Source organism: Rosa rugosa, chromosome 3 (genome assembly GCF_958449725.1).
Source record: "Rosa rugosa chromosome 3, drRosRugo1.1, whole genome shotgun sequence".
Classification (NCBI taxonomy): Eukaryota; Viridiplantae; Streptophyta; class Magnoliopsida; order Rosales; family Rosaceae; genus Rosa; species Rosa rugosa.
In genome coordinates this window covers 36,963,513-36,976,163 of record NC_084822.1, presented here as the reverse complement: position 1 = coordinate 36,976,163, position 12,651 = coordinate 36,963,513, and the positions used below count along the sequence as shown (strand labels likewise).

The 12,651-nt window shown below is 41.3% G+C and overlaps 2 protein-coding genes and 1 pseudogene across 2 annotated transcripts; 2 read left to right on the top strand and 1 right to left on the bottom strand.

Moving 5' to 3' along the window:
- Positions 1-739: 739 nt before the first annotated feature.
- Positions 740-4,011, top strand: LOC133738296 (acyl-coenzyme A thioesterase 2, chloroplastic-like). Its single transcript, XM_062165808.1, has 5 exons — positions 740-1,151; positions 1,927-2,104; positions 2,570-3,036; positions 3,292-3,417; positions 3,531-4,011. Exons 1-5 carry the CDS (start codon positions 780-782, stop codon positions 3,696-3,698), a joined length of 1,311 nt encoding a protein of 436 aa, XP_062021792.1. The 5' UTR covers positions 740-779; the 3' UTR covers positions 3,699-4,011.
- Positions 4,012-4,521: 510 nt separating this feature from the next.
- LOC133738297 (acyl-coenzyme A thioesterase 2, chloroplastic-like) lies at positions 4,522-7,254 on the top strand (annotated as a pseudogene).
- A 588-nt stretch (positions 7,255-7,842) lies between these two features.
- Positions 7,843-12,276, bottom strand: LOC133736516 (formin-like protein 1). Its single transcript, XM_062164032.1, has 4 exons — positions 9,960-12,276; positions 9,616-9,815; positions 9,147-9,391; positions 7,843-9,039 (listed from the first exon to the last, which is right to left on the bottom strand). Exons 1-4 carry the CDS (start codon positions 11,996-11,998, stop codon positions 8,179-8,181), a joined length of 3,345 nt encoding a protein of 1,114 aa, XP_062020016.1. The 5' UTR covers positions 11,999-12,276; the 3' UTR covers positions 7,843-8,178.
- Positions 12,277-12,651: the final 375 nt, after the last annotated feature.

The window sequence follows — 12,651 nt, the reverse complement described above, 5'->3', positions numbered from 1 at the left end:
TTCCGAGTATGCTGGGTTTGCTGGGTTTAAGAAGATGGACATGAATGGGCTCAAGAACATGAACAATTGCTGGGTCTTAGTTTTTTTTTTTTTTTTTTCATTTTGCTCTTTTGCTGGGTTTAAGAAGATGAACATGAAGAATTGCTAGGTTCAATTACTTATCTTGATTGTTGTCACTGAGGTGGGACTGGTGGTGGATTTGGATGGGAAAGGAAATTGCAAGAGGTTGAATTTGATGTGAGATGAAATCAGAACAATGATAGGTAACTGGTTTTGGATTTGATCTGTTTCAAGGAAGAGGATGATGAATAAGAGAGAGAGAGAGAGAATTTAACGAATTGAATATTAAAAAAAAAAAAAACGAATTGAGGGCAAATAAGTCTTTTTTGCCTCATTTAACAAGTCACCTGCGTCGCACGTGGTCAAATTGACGGCGCTGTGACGGAAAATGACCGTAGGTACGACAGAGATATGAAAAATTGAGTCTGGGTATTACATTGATAACTTTATAAGTTCGGGTATCATATTGTCAGTCACCCAAGTTTCCAGACACTGTTGGTGCAAAACAGCATGTGATATGGGTCAATATCGTTACATAGCGTCATAGACAAGAAGAGTCAATAGGCCAGAAACGTGTATAGCCCCCATATTTACGGAGGCCGCGAACCATAATTAATACTTGACCAAATCTTAAACTACCAAAACGGAATCAAGTCAATTCCATAAACTGTATCCCCTGATTCCCCAGAAATCAAAATTCCAAGACCCCCAAGAACTCCATGGACCCAAATTCATCTCCTTCCAATTCCAACACGACCATTCCGGTAGTGGCAACCCTCCCCGCTTTCGGGTCGGACTCTTTGACCCGGAAGCCCATCAGCTTGTGGCCCGGAATGTTCCACTCGCCGGTGACGCAGGCACTGTGGGAAGCGAGGTCTCACATGTTCGAGAGGCTCTTGGACCCACCAGTAGACGCTCCTCCGCAGAGCGAATTGCTGAACAAGACTCCGTCTCAGAGCAGGACTACAATTCTCTACAATTTCTCTACTGATTTTATACTGAGGGAGCAGTACAGGGATCCTTGGAATGAGGTCCGAATTGGGAAACTGCTTGAAGACCTTGATGCTTTAGCTGGAACCATTTCTGTCAAGGTATCACTTTTTAGTCTTTCTGTGTTTCGATTTGTGGGTTTTGCTTCAAATTTGGTAACTTGAACTGGGTTGTGATTGGTTATGGAGTTATACATATGGGGATCATATCAAAGAGATTGTATGGGGAATGAATAGCTGAGAAAGAAAAAGACTAAGTGGTAAATCAAATGTATTTATATGTCATGCCATTAGACCAGTGCATTTATCGAAAATTTGTGATCATTAGGCTGAATTGCACTTTGAACTCAATAAGCCTGACCTTTTGAACTCTCAACAATTGTGGCCTTGGAGATAGAAAATGAGGAGTATGTCTTGTTTGCTGGTATTTGCGGCTGTTTTCAATTTTCTTGCTGAGTCCTTAAGTAATAAGATAACCGTAAGCATTATCCGAAGGAGCTGCCACAATTTTGAATTCAATGTCATGGGAATGGTCTTAATATGACCAACAGACAGTTGCTGCTCTTTATTGTCTACTTCTACGAGAGCAATAGAGCACTGAATTAGCACTGGTGTTTTCTACCACTAAATATTCATTTTATGGAGCTATCCAAGTTATGTGCCATGTTGAAATGCGTCCTCAGTTTCAAATTTAGTCCAGTAAAATCGACTAAATGTGCTTAGTTATACTGTGTACATAGTAGAATCAATTAAAAGAAAAGTCTTGTCTTCTAAAGAGACTTGAGAATGATGAGATGAGTTGCTAGCTTATTTCTTGCATGTGCCTTTTGTGTAGTGATCACCTTGAATTTTATATTTTTTTTTGTTCGTGGATCAGCACTGCTATGCTGTTGATACCACAACAAGGCCACTCTTGCTGGTCACTGCATCTGTTGACAAGATTGTCCTGAAGAAGCCGATTAGTGTTGACATTGACCTGAAAATAGTTGGTGCTGTCATATGGGTGGGGCGATCATCTATTGAGATCCAACTAGAAGTTACTCAATCCACAAAAGGTACACTTAACTCTGAAGTACTTTTTTTTTTTTTTTGAGAGTTGATAATCTTTCAAGTTAATTAGAAATTTTGTTCCCAGCATCAGCCTCTATTGAGTGTATTTTTTGTCTACAATTTTTTTTTGTCAGATATGTATCAATTGATATGTTGATGAAAAACAGACTAATTTATCCATGTACTAAATTGTCTTTTTAATGTATCAATTTATGAGCAATGCTGGTACTTCTAAGTTGAGTGTAACTGAAATGTAATTCTGTTGAAACCCTATAAGTGTAATCTCATTTAAAATCCTATAAAATGACTGTTAAAAGACTGATTATCAGGTTTGTCAACTGAAAAATGGATCTTCATATTATATACCAGCCCATCTAATTGTTTACCTGTCCGCACTGTGCTCCTCTTCATGTGAAGTGGTTGGTTTATGCTGTGACTGATTCAACTTAACAAAGAAAATTTGTTTATAGGCTGTGACAATTCGGACTCATTAGCCCTTTCAGCCAACTTCATATTTGTGGCTCGTGACTCTAAGACTGGGAAGGCTGCTCCAGTTAATAGGCTCTTACCAGAAACTGAAAGAGAACAATTGCTTTTCAAGGAAGCAGAAGCCAGAAATAATCTGAGGAAGAGAACGAAAGGAGGACATAAAAGGGAGTTTGAGAACGGAGAAGTAAATAGACTTGAAAGCCTGTTGGCGGAGGGAAGGATCTTTTGTGATATGCCTGCCTTGGCAGACAGAGATAGCATTCTTCTGAGGGATACCAGCTTAGAGAACTCATTGATCTGCCAACCACAGCAGAGAAACATCCATGGTCGGATCTTTGGAGGATTTTTAATGCACAGAGCATTTGAATTGGCTTTCTCCACAGCTTATGCTTTTGCTGGCCTGGTGCCTTGCTTTCTAGAAGTCGATCACGTTGACTTCTTGAGACCTGTGAGTACCCTGTAGACATCCTTCTTTCTTATTAAGTTTTAGCAATACCCATATTGTCATCGTCTTCTCTTTCACTTGAAATTCGAATGAAACGTCTTGTGGGACTCTTTTTGCTATTTTTATAGCCAATATATCTTTCATCCTGGTATTTTGGCTTTCTCCATGGGCCTTTATTAGGATATGGAATATAAGCTAGCTTTATTGTCATTCATTCATTTCTGTCTAATTATAGAAGGATATATGTCCAATGTTCAGGTGGATGTTGGAGATTTCCTGCGTTTCAAATCTTGTGTTCTCTACACAGAAGTTAATCCAGATCAGCCTCTGATTACTATTGAAGTTGTTGCTCACGTTACCAGGCCTGAGCTCAGGTCCAGTGAGGTATGTTCCTACCAACTGCACATTAAAAACAAGGAAGTTAAATCTTTAGCTTTAAACCAACTGCCTTTTGAATTTAAGACATGCATATCTTTACAATCTCATGTTTGAAACAGGTGTCAAATACGTTTTATTTTACTTTCACCGTACGTCCCGAGGCAAAGGCCACGAAAAATGGATTTAGGATACGGAATGTGGTTCCAGCAACAGAAGAAGAAGCACGACGTATACTGGAGCGCAAGGATGCTCAGGTCTTGCTTTCATCAACAGTTGTGAGCAAATAAACACGAAACATGAATTTCAAACTATGTAATACAGAAGACAGTGTAGGGAAGATCATAATTCATATTGGAACAATGTGAAATAAAACCTTGAAGAAATAGGCTGATGTTTATTTTGTCAAGAAATGTAACTCTACTCAGATGAGGAAGCATAAACCTCGCGGGCATCCTTGAAATTATATGTATGAAAGATGGGGTATTATAAATCTCCAAATTACATCTGTATTTAGATATAGTGTCAGGTCTTGAGGATGTACAAGTATACCAGATGGTCTGATTATTATTCAATAATATAAAATGATTTCTATAGATCAAATTCGTAAAATCATTAGACCTACATTGCTTATTCATGTCTCCCTATCGTTTATTTGGTTAACAAAATCTAGTTTTTTTGAATGTCGAAGAGATACAATTTGCAGGATGGATTTTAGACGTTGCAAGCACTTCGCGCTCTGTATTTCGTTGAGGAGCAAGATTGGAGAAGAAGAAGCATCTGTAAAGAGCAAGATGATATGGATGAAGATTGAAGTTGGAGGATGAACTGATTAAGCTGTTGTCAAGAGACCTGACAAAATTAAATTATCGGGCCAAACCAATTTGGTTAGCCAAACACATGACTGGACAATCCAGTTTTGCAATCCGGTATAACAAACATGGCCGATGATACGGTACGTAGGTACTACTTTAGGTGCAAGAGATGGCATCTGTGTTGCCATTGGTCATGTTTGATGCACCATTAATGAGGAAGTGTCGAAACACCAGAAACTTGGTAAGCGTCTTGTCATATCTGACACATAATATCCCACTTCTTTGTGCAAGTTCTGCTGATCCAAAGCTCGAACTATAAATGCAGAGCTGTCTTGTTTAAAACATCACCAAACTTGAAAGTTGCACAATAGAACTAAACCAATTCAAAAGCTGTATCCATTGGTCTCCCCAAGAAATCAAATTCCATGGGCTCGACTTCATGTCCTTCCAACTCCAACACCACCATTCCGGTAGTGTCAACCTTATCTTCTTTGGAGATCCCATCTTCAGGTCACAAAAGGTCCGATCCTTCACCCCAAATGCCCATTAGCTTGTGGCCCGGAATGTTCCACTCGCCGGTGACAAAGGCATTGTGTCATGCAAGGACTAAGAAGTTGGAGAGGCTTTTTCTGGACCCGCCAATGGACGCTCCCCCACAGAGCGAATTACTCAACAAAACTCCCTCGCAGAGCAGGACTACGATTCTCTACAATTTCTCTACGGATTATACATTGAGGGAGCAGTATTCGGATCCTTGGAATGAGGTTAGAATTGGGAAGTTGCTCGAAGACCTTGATGCTCTAGCTGGAACCATTTCTGTCAAGGTACAATATCTTAAGTCAGCGTCTTCTTTGAGGATTTTGAGGTCTTAATTAGGGTGATTGAATAGGTTGGCTTGACGGCCAAGGCATCCTTCTGCTGGACCACTTACACTTTTATTTCCTTTTTTGAAGTAAGATATGACTGATTACTGATATGTGACATGTTCAAATGCATCCTCATCAGTTGTTTGAAATTTTCAATTTGGTCGAGTAAATTTGTAAGTTCAGTGTGCTCGTTATACTAGAGATGAGTTGCTAGCTTATTTCTTGCATGTTTCTAGCTTTCGCATGGTGATCTACTTTAATTTTATAACATTTTTTGTGGATCAGCACTGCTATGATCTTGACAGCACAATGCGGCCGCTCTTGCTGGTGTTGAAAACATTGTGCTGAAGAAGCCAATTAGTGTTGAAATTGACCTGAAAGAAGGTAGTACCTTCGTTTTCGAAAGTTTGATGATCTATCCAGTTAATTAGAATCTGCCTCTTGATCTTTTTCTACATGTATAATTGATATGCTAGATAAACAGACTAATGCACCATGCACTTGATTGTCAATTTTATCTATCAATTTATGAAAAATGGATGTAGTTTCCTTTCAAGTACAGTTTGATGAAAAATAAGCTATGCAGTAGTTGGCCTTTGTCAAGTGTAATCTGATCTCTTGTAACTTAAAGCAACAGATCCTACCAAATGGCTGTTTAAACTTTAAATATCGATTTGTGCTCCACTTCATGTGAAGTGGTTGGTTAATGCTGTGATTATTTTGACTTGACAGAAGAAAAACTGTTTTTGTAGAAGTCTGTGACAATTCGGATTCTTTAGTCCTTTCAGCCAACTTCATATTTGTGGCTTGTGACTCTAAGAATGGAAAGGCTGCTCCAGTTAATCGGCTCTTACCAGAAACAGAAAGAGAAAAATTACTTTTCAAGGAAGCAGAAGTCAGAAATAATATGAGGAAAAGATCAAGAGGAGGACAAAAAAGTTTCTTTGAGAATGGAGAAGTAAATAGACTTGAAACACTGTTGGCTGAGGGAAGGATCTTCTGTGACATGCCTGCCTTGGCAGACAGAGATAGCATTCTTCAGAGGGATACCCGCTTAGAGAACTCATTGATCTACCAACCACAGCAGAGAAACATCCATGGTCGGATCTTCGGAGGGTTTTTGATGCACTGAGCTTTTGAATTGGCTTTCTCCACAGCTTATGCCTTTGCTGGCCTGCTGCATGCCTTGCTTTCTAGAAGTCGATCATGTTGACTTCTTGAGACCTGTGAGTACCTCATAGACATTTTTCTTTCTTCTTAACTTTCTGCATTCACTAAAATTTGAATGAACCAATTTGTGGTAGTTTTGTTATTTACCATTCCATTATATCATTCATCTGGTATTGTTGGCTCTCTCCATTAGGAGACAGAAAAATAAGCTAAATTGTCATTGATCCATTTGTCTTAGAAGTGATATATGTTCAATGTGCAGGTGGATGTTGGAGATTTCCTGCGGTTCAAATCTTGTGTTCTTTACATAGAAGTTAATCCTGATCAGCCCCTGATTACTATTGAAGTTGTTGCTCATGTTACCAGGCCAGAACTCAGGTCCAGTGAGGTATGTTCTACCAACTGCACATTAAGAACAAGAAAGTTAAATCTTTAGCCTTAGAATGACTGCCATCAGAAATTAAAACATGCATATCTTTACTATCTCATGTTTTGACTACAGGTGTCAAATACATTTTATTTCACTTTCACAGTACGTCCCGAGGCAAAGGCCACGAAAAATGGATTTAGGATACGGAATGTGGTTCCAGCAACAGAAGAAGAAGCACGACGTATACTAGAGCGCAAGGATGCTCAGGCCTTGCTTTCATCAACAAATAAACACGAATCATGAATTTCAAATTACGTAATACAAAAGAGTGTAGGGAAGATCATAATGCATATTGGAAAAATGTGAAATAAAACCTTGAAGAATAGGCTGTTGTTTATTTTGCTAAGAAATGCAACTTTACACAGGTCAGGTAAGCATAATCCTCATGTGCATCCTAAAGTTTATATATGTAAGAGATGAGCTATTATGAATCTCAGAGTTGCATCTATATATATTGGATGATTCAAGTCCTATACCAGATGGTCTGATTATTGTTTGTAGTACAGAATAAATAATTAAATTACATACATCATCATTGACAATTTTTTTTTTTTTTTTGATTCAATGATTGACAAATTTCTTTTATTTGCGTCGCTTATACTCTTTTACTTTGCCGACACTCATTCTCTGATTATAAAGAGAGCAGAAAATGATGTCCACAAAAAAGAAGAGAATAAAAGTAGAACATATCCTTCCTGCACTTTATTACTTTGGTTGGTTAAAAGTCGGTATATACTGTAAAATGTAAAATCTCGGGGTCCAGTTAAAAAGCAAAAGATTTTGGTTTTCTTCACGTGAAAAGGGAAAGAGCTAAATTTTTCAATCAAGGCTCTGGACCCTAAGGTCACTTTCCCTCAGAAAATCATTCATCCCTATTTGGATCCAAGGCTTCAAGCATCACCATTTTTAGCAATCTGAATCTGTTCCTTTAAACCCAGGACTTCTATCATGTGAAGTATCCGTTAAAATGAAAATGACCTCAGGTTTCACGCATTAAATATGTTGTGTCCTATGTGGAACATTGCCTGCACAATACTTGTACAAGTTGACTTGCATAATTGGACCCAATGTCAGATTATTTCAGAGGTTAGAAACCACACCAACCACTCACGCTAGGGTTTAAGATACAAAGAGTAATTTGAAAAGAAAGAGCTATAGAGATTGAATCAGTACTTTTAAACATTTAATACAATGCAGATCCTTTACAGAAACTATCTACAGCTGTGGATTTTTACTTCCATTGATGTTCTGGACAAATTATTCTTCCCAGACAAAATCTCCTCTGTATATAATCTATATAGAACACAAAATCGCTTACATGAACTTTTTACAAGTACAAATTTTGGGGGGGAAAAACCAGAAGCTATATATATAAACGTGGCAGGCCGGACAATCCTAAGCTTCAGCCTGTTGAAACCACCTACTTCAGGCATTTCTTGCTAAATTAAAACCAAAATGTTATCCTCAAATGAGTCGGATGCTATGGAGATTACGTACTCTCATCATCGGATGAATCGTAGGGTTGCCTGCCATGGATTCCAGGGAGAACTTGCGGTAGCATTGGGTTTACAGGATGAACTTGCGGTAGCATTGGGTTTACTGGAAATACTTGTTGCTGTAGCATGGGATTTACTGGAACTGGGAACTTTTGGGCATTACTAACAATGGTTCGCTCGTTTATCAGACCAACTTCCTTACATACCCGATCAAGAACTGTTAGAAAGTCTCTCACTACCATGAAGATTCGAAATGGGTGAGCTTCTTCCCTAGCGGAATTCCCATGGAAGTACTCTGTGATCTCCTTCACCAAGGACAAAGCAACACTTTCTTGAGCTTGAAGTCTTATAATCTCCTCCTCGGCCATTTTCATGAACATGGTCATGGACTCTGCAAATTTCCCGCTGCTTCCACCTGACACCTTTGTCTCAGCTAATTGCACAACCTCCCCAATGTTACTAATACCTCTAGAAAGCTTAAAAACTTCACCGCTAAGCACATCAGAGTCCATGGCAGCAGCTTTCTTGACATTAGTGAGGTCTGAACTGAGACCTGAAACAACTGGCAGACCAAGTCTCCTACACTTGGCATCATCATTCAAAGCTGTGTTTGATGAAGTTTGACCACCAATGAGACGAGCACCTTCAGTTCTTATGATTTCTTGCACAACAAAATGCAAAAGCGTGGTTTTCCCATCTGCTCCCTTAACGTCAGCAAGCTTGAGGAGTGTGTCAAGTTTGAAGGCATGGGCATCACCGCGGTTTGTCCCAACATTCATTCTGTTTCCAGTCTTGAGCACAGCCTCTAAAAGCTTCAAGAACATCCTACTATTTCTCAATTCTTCACAGGCAGCCTATAGTAAGGAAATGTAAGCTCAATGAGCACACAAACGCGAGACAAAAATAACGTAAGAAAGAACATAGTTTAGTGTCAGAGAGAAGGAGGAATTGTATGATTTACCTCTAGAGTTTCGAAAGACTTTTTCAGGTATTCGATTTCAGATTCAAAATTAGTCATGTAAAGCATTGCCTCGACCCTTTTAAATGCAAAAGGAACATCAAGCAGTTCTTTCAGAAATTTCTCAGCAGGGCCAAGCTTAACTGGTGAATCATCTTTGTACTCCTTCAGCTTACGCTCTTCTTCTTTGGTTGGAGCCATCTTCAATAGACTTTCAAGTAATTCAGTTCCTAGAGCATCTGCATTACCTACATTCATAACAAGTACCAACCACCACCATTATTTCACAGCCATTATCCAACCAAACTTACAACAAACCATTCTAGCTGCAAGTAAAATCATGAAGAACAGAGAGATGGAGTACTTGAATGCTTGGTATGAAATGCTACTGTTTAGGAGAATTGAAATATCTACACAATTCTTCAGGAAAGAAGAAGACAACTTGTTAGCAGAAACTTTCATGTATATATACCTTCTATGAGCGCTTCACAAACTTCTTCTATGGTCACATTGAGTGCCCTAAGCAAGATTGCAATATTCTGGGACTTTTTAGGATCGAGTACTCTGTTCTCTTGCTTAGGTGAGGGAATAACTGAGCGTGGGGTTGTTTCCTTTGGATTCGGTTTGGGTGTATTTACAACGAACAATGTCTCTATCATTTCTTCATTCAATCTGCAACAACCCACATACTACAAATTTAGTATAGCAACATAATTTGTAACCTACCATCACAAGTAAAGTAAGTAAATGGAAATCAACTGCAATTCCACTACAATATAGGCAAAAAATAGAAACAGAGACAGTTAAATATCTTACTTGAAAGAGCTTGATCTTAGCTGATCCCACACCATTTCACGGTCAGAGCTAGCTCTAACTTTATCCCAATGCAATGGCTTTAACTTAGGTTTCGGAGTCTCCTCAATAGGCTCCAATGGTGCAGAACTCGGTGGCAGCTGCACTGGTGAAACAGAGACCTTCCCTGGGTTTTGAAACACAAAAGGCCTTGAAGGAGGTATAAGAGCTGGAGGTCTACAGATTGGTTGGCCAGCTGGTGTTTTAGGACTTGGAGTCTCCCAGAGTCTTAGTGAAGGAGGCAGTGGTGGCGGAGGAGGTGGCGGTATCGAAAGAGGCATCTTCAAAGCCCCATTAAGTCTAGATGAAGATTCTTCAATACGATTAGAAACATTGGAGACTTTCGGTGATGCATCTGAATTGTTCCTCAACTCTCTCTCCGGTGAAGAAGACACTGAAGAAGCCGACGAAAAAGACTGCCTCTTTGGATCCAAATGAATAAATGATCGATCAGAAGCATTTGAAGTTCTTGGCGATGCAACTGGGCTCTTCTCCAAATCTCTCTCCGGTGACATAGACCCATCTGAAGGAGACTTGGCCTTTTCATCAGAAACATTTGATACTCTATCCGGTGAAGACGAGCAACTTGAAGATAGTGAAAACGCTGAAGCTTTTGGTGGTAAAGAAATTGGAGAACTTTGATTCGAAAAGACAGAAACTTTAAGAGACGCGTCTGCCTCCTTCTCCAAATCTCTCTCCGGCGACGAAGTAAGTGAAGACATTGAAGGAGACCCGGCCGGGTTTCGATCCGAAGATGCAGATGGGTATTCCTCTACAGCTCTCTCCGGCGAAGACATTGGACTCAGCGAAGGCGACCGCAGATTCTGCTGCGAAAAGCTCGACCTTCTCGGCGAGGATTCCGGAATATTCTCCAGTAGTCTCACCGGCGGCGACGAAGATGGGGAACGAGACACCGTTTCGAAACCAAACGGCGTCGGATAATGAGGCTCAGCTGGCTGTGGCTGTGAAGGCAGAGGCTGCATAACAGAAGACTCGGGAGATTTGGGTAGTGATGGTCTTCTGGGACTTACACTGACCGCCGGAGATAGACTGATAGAGTGTGACCGGGCCGGTGAACCGGAATTTGAAGACGAGCAGGAGCACGACGTCGTTTCGCTGTTTCTTTCCTCGAGATCACCGGCCACCACGGCGCCGAATAGTCTCCGAGACCCCGATCCAACTCCATTGAAGCTTTCACGGTCACCGGAAGATCCTCTCGGCGAGTAAAACTCTTCTTCCTCCTCCTCTTCCTCGTCTCCGGTCCGAGCCGGTTCGGCATTGGTGCAGTTACTGAGCTTGGAGCACTGCCGGGACAGCGGCGGGAGCGGCTGGAGGTCCGGCGAGTCGACCTTCCGATTCTCCAACGCGCCGACGGCGCTGCCGCGTGAGCTCACGCGCTCGTCGATTCCGCGGGAGTTGACGACCGTGCCGAGGTAGAGGAACTCGGAGCTGGTGGAGGAGCCGGTCCGGAGCTTGTGGGCCCCGCTGCTGGAGCGGGCATTGCTGGCCTGAAAGAAGCGGTTGCTCTGCTCGGATCTATAGGTCTTGTCGTCCTCATCGGGGAAGTTGCGGTTGTTGTTGCGCCTGCGACGGCAGAGGACGAAGACGGCGGAGGCGACGGCGACGACGGCGGAGATGGAGGCGCAGACGGCGAGGGCAACGAGCTTGTGGGATTTGGAGTTGGAGGCAGGTGCCTGGGGGAGAATGAGGGAGGAGATGTTGGCCGGGAAGGAGGCGAATGTGGCCGGGGAAGAGGGAGGAGGAGGCGGGGCGGGGTAGGTTGGGAAAAAGGGGGAATCTGAAGGGGTAGAATTGGAAGTTGAAAATGGGTACTTGGGATTCGGGTTGGGAGGCAGAGAAGGCGGAGACAGAGCCGGAGGCGGAGCAGGAGGAAGAGAATCTTGGGGTAACAACGGCTGGTGGAGGATCCGCCGGCTAGGGGCTACAAAGGGTAGTGCGCAGAACAGAAAGAGCAAGAGGAAGAAGAAGGAGGAGGAGGGCATTGTTGCAGAGGAGTCTCCAGTGTAGAGTTTTTCAGTGGTAGTGGTTTGTCAGTGAGGGTGAGACAGAAAGAGAGAGAAGAAGGTGTTGGGGGTGTTGTGAATTAAGAAATGTGAAAAGGTTGAATCTAGGAGTGAAAGGGGAAGAGAGAAAAGGGTGTTGTTTTAGAAAAATGGGGGGAGTTGGTCTGCTGTTGTTGGTGGTGATGGTGGTGCAATGAAGCTGCATCCAGCTAAGATTCTGTTTTGGAGTTGGACTGGTGTTCTATGCTACTTCTCACAGTGGCCAGGTACACTCTTTTGGGGTTTTGTTTGCTTTTGGGGTAAAAAAAAAAAAAGTTTTTAATATTCTAGATTCTGTGATATGTGGTGGTGGGTTTATCTCTTTTGTATATGGTAAATACTAATTAGTAGATGCTAGTTTACTTTATGGTTTAGAAGCCAATTATTCATTAGTGGTACCATTGGGGTTTGGGATTTAGGAGGGAACCAAGGGAATTTTTTTTTTTTTTTTAATAAAATTTCCAAGTTCAAATCTTTATATATTTTTTTTCAAAATCTTACTAGAGGATTTATAAGAGAGCTAAGGGAAATTGTTGAGCATATTTTGTTTTCTAACCTCTTCTCTAAGGGGTTTGTGTTTCATAAAAATGATT

What these genes read in the sequence shown, in the direction of transcription:
- LOC133736516 (XM_062164032.1), bottom strand. Translation starts at nt 11,998, where the DNA reads ATGCCCTCCTCCTCCTTCTTCTTCCTCTTGCTCTTTCTGTTCTGCGCA. An exon ending in CTAAGATCAAGCTCTTTCAA is followed by an intron (nt 9,816 to 9,959) that starts GTAAGATATTTA and finishes GGGTTGTTGCAG; the next exon opens with ATTGAATGAAGAAATGATAG. An exon ending in TTGTGAAGCGCTCATAGAAG is followed by an intron (nt 9,392 to 9,615) that starts GTATATATACAT and finishes TTATGAATGTAG; the next exon opens with GTAATGCAGATGCTCTAGGA.
- LOC133738296 (XM_062165808.1), top strand. Translation starts at nt 780, where the DNA reads ATGGACCCAAATTCATCTCCTTCCAATTCCAACACGACCATTCCGGTA. An exon ending in CTGGAACCATTTCTGTCAAG is followed by an intron (nt 1,152 to 1,926) that starts GTATCACTTTTT and finishes TTCGTGGATCAG; the next exon opens with CACTGCTATGCTGTTGATAC. An exon ending in CTGAGCTCAGGTCCAGTGAG is followed by an intron (nt 3,418 to 3,530) that starts GTATGTTCCTAC and finishes TGTTTGAAACAG; the next exon opens with GTGTCAAATACGTTTTATTT.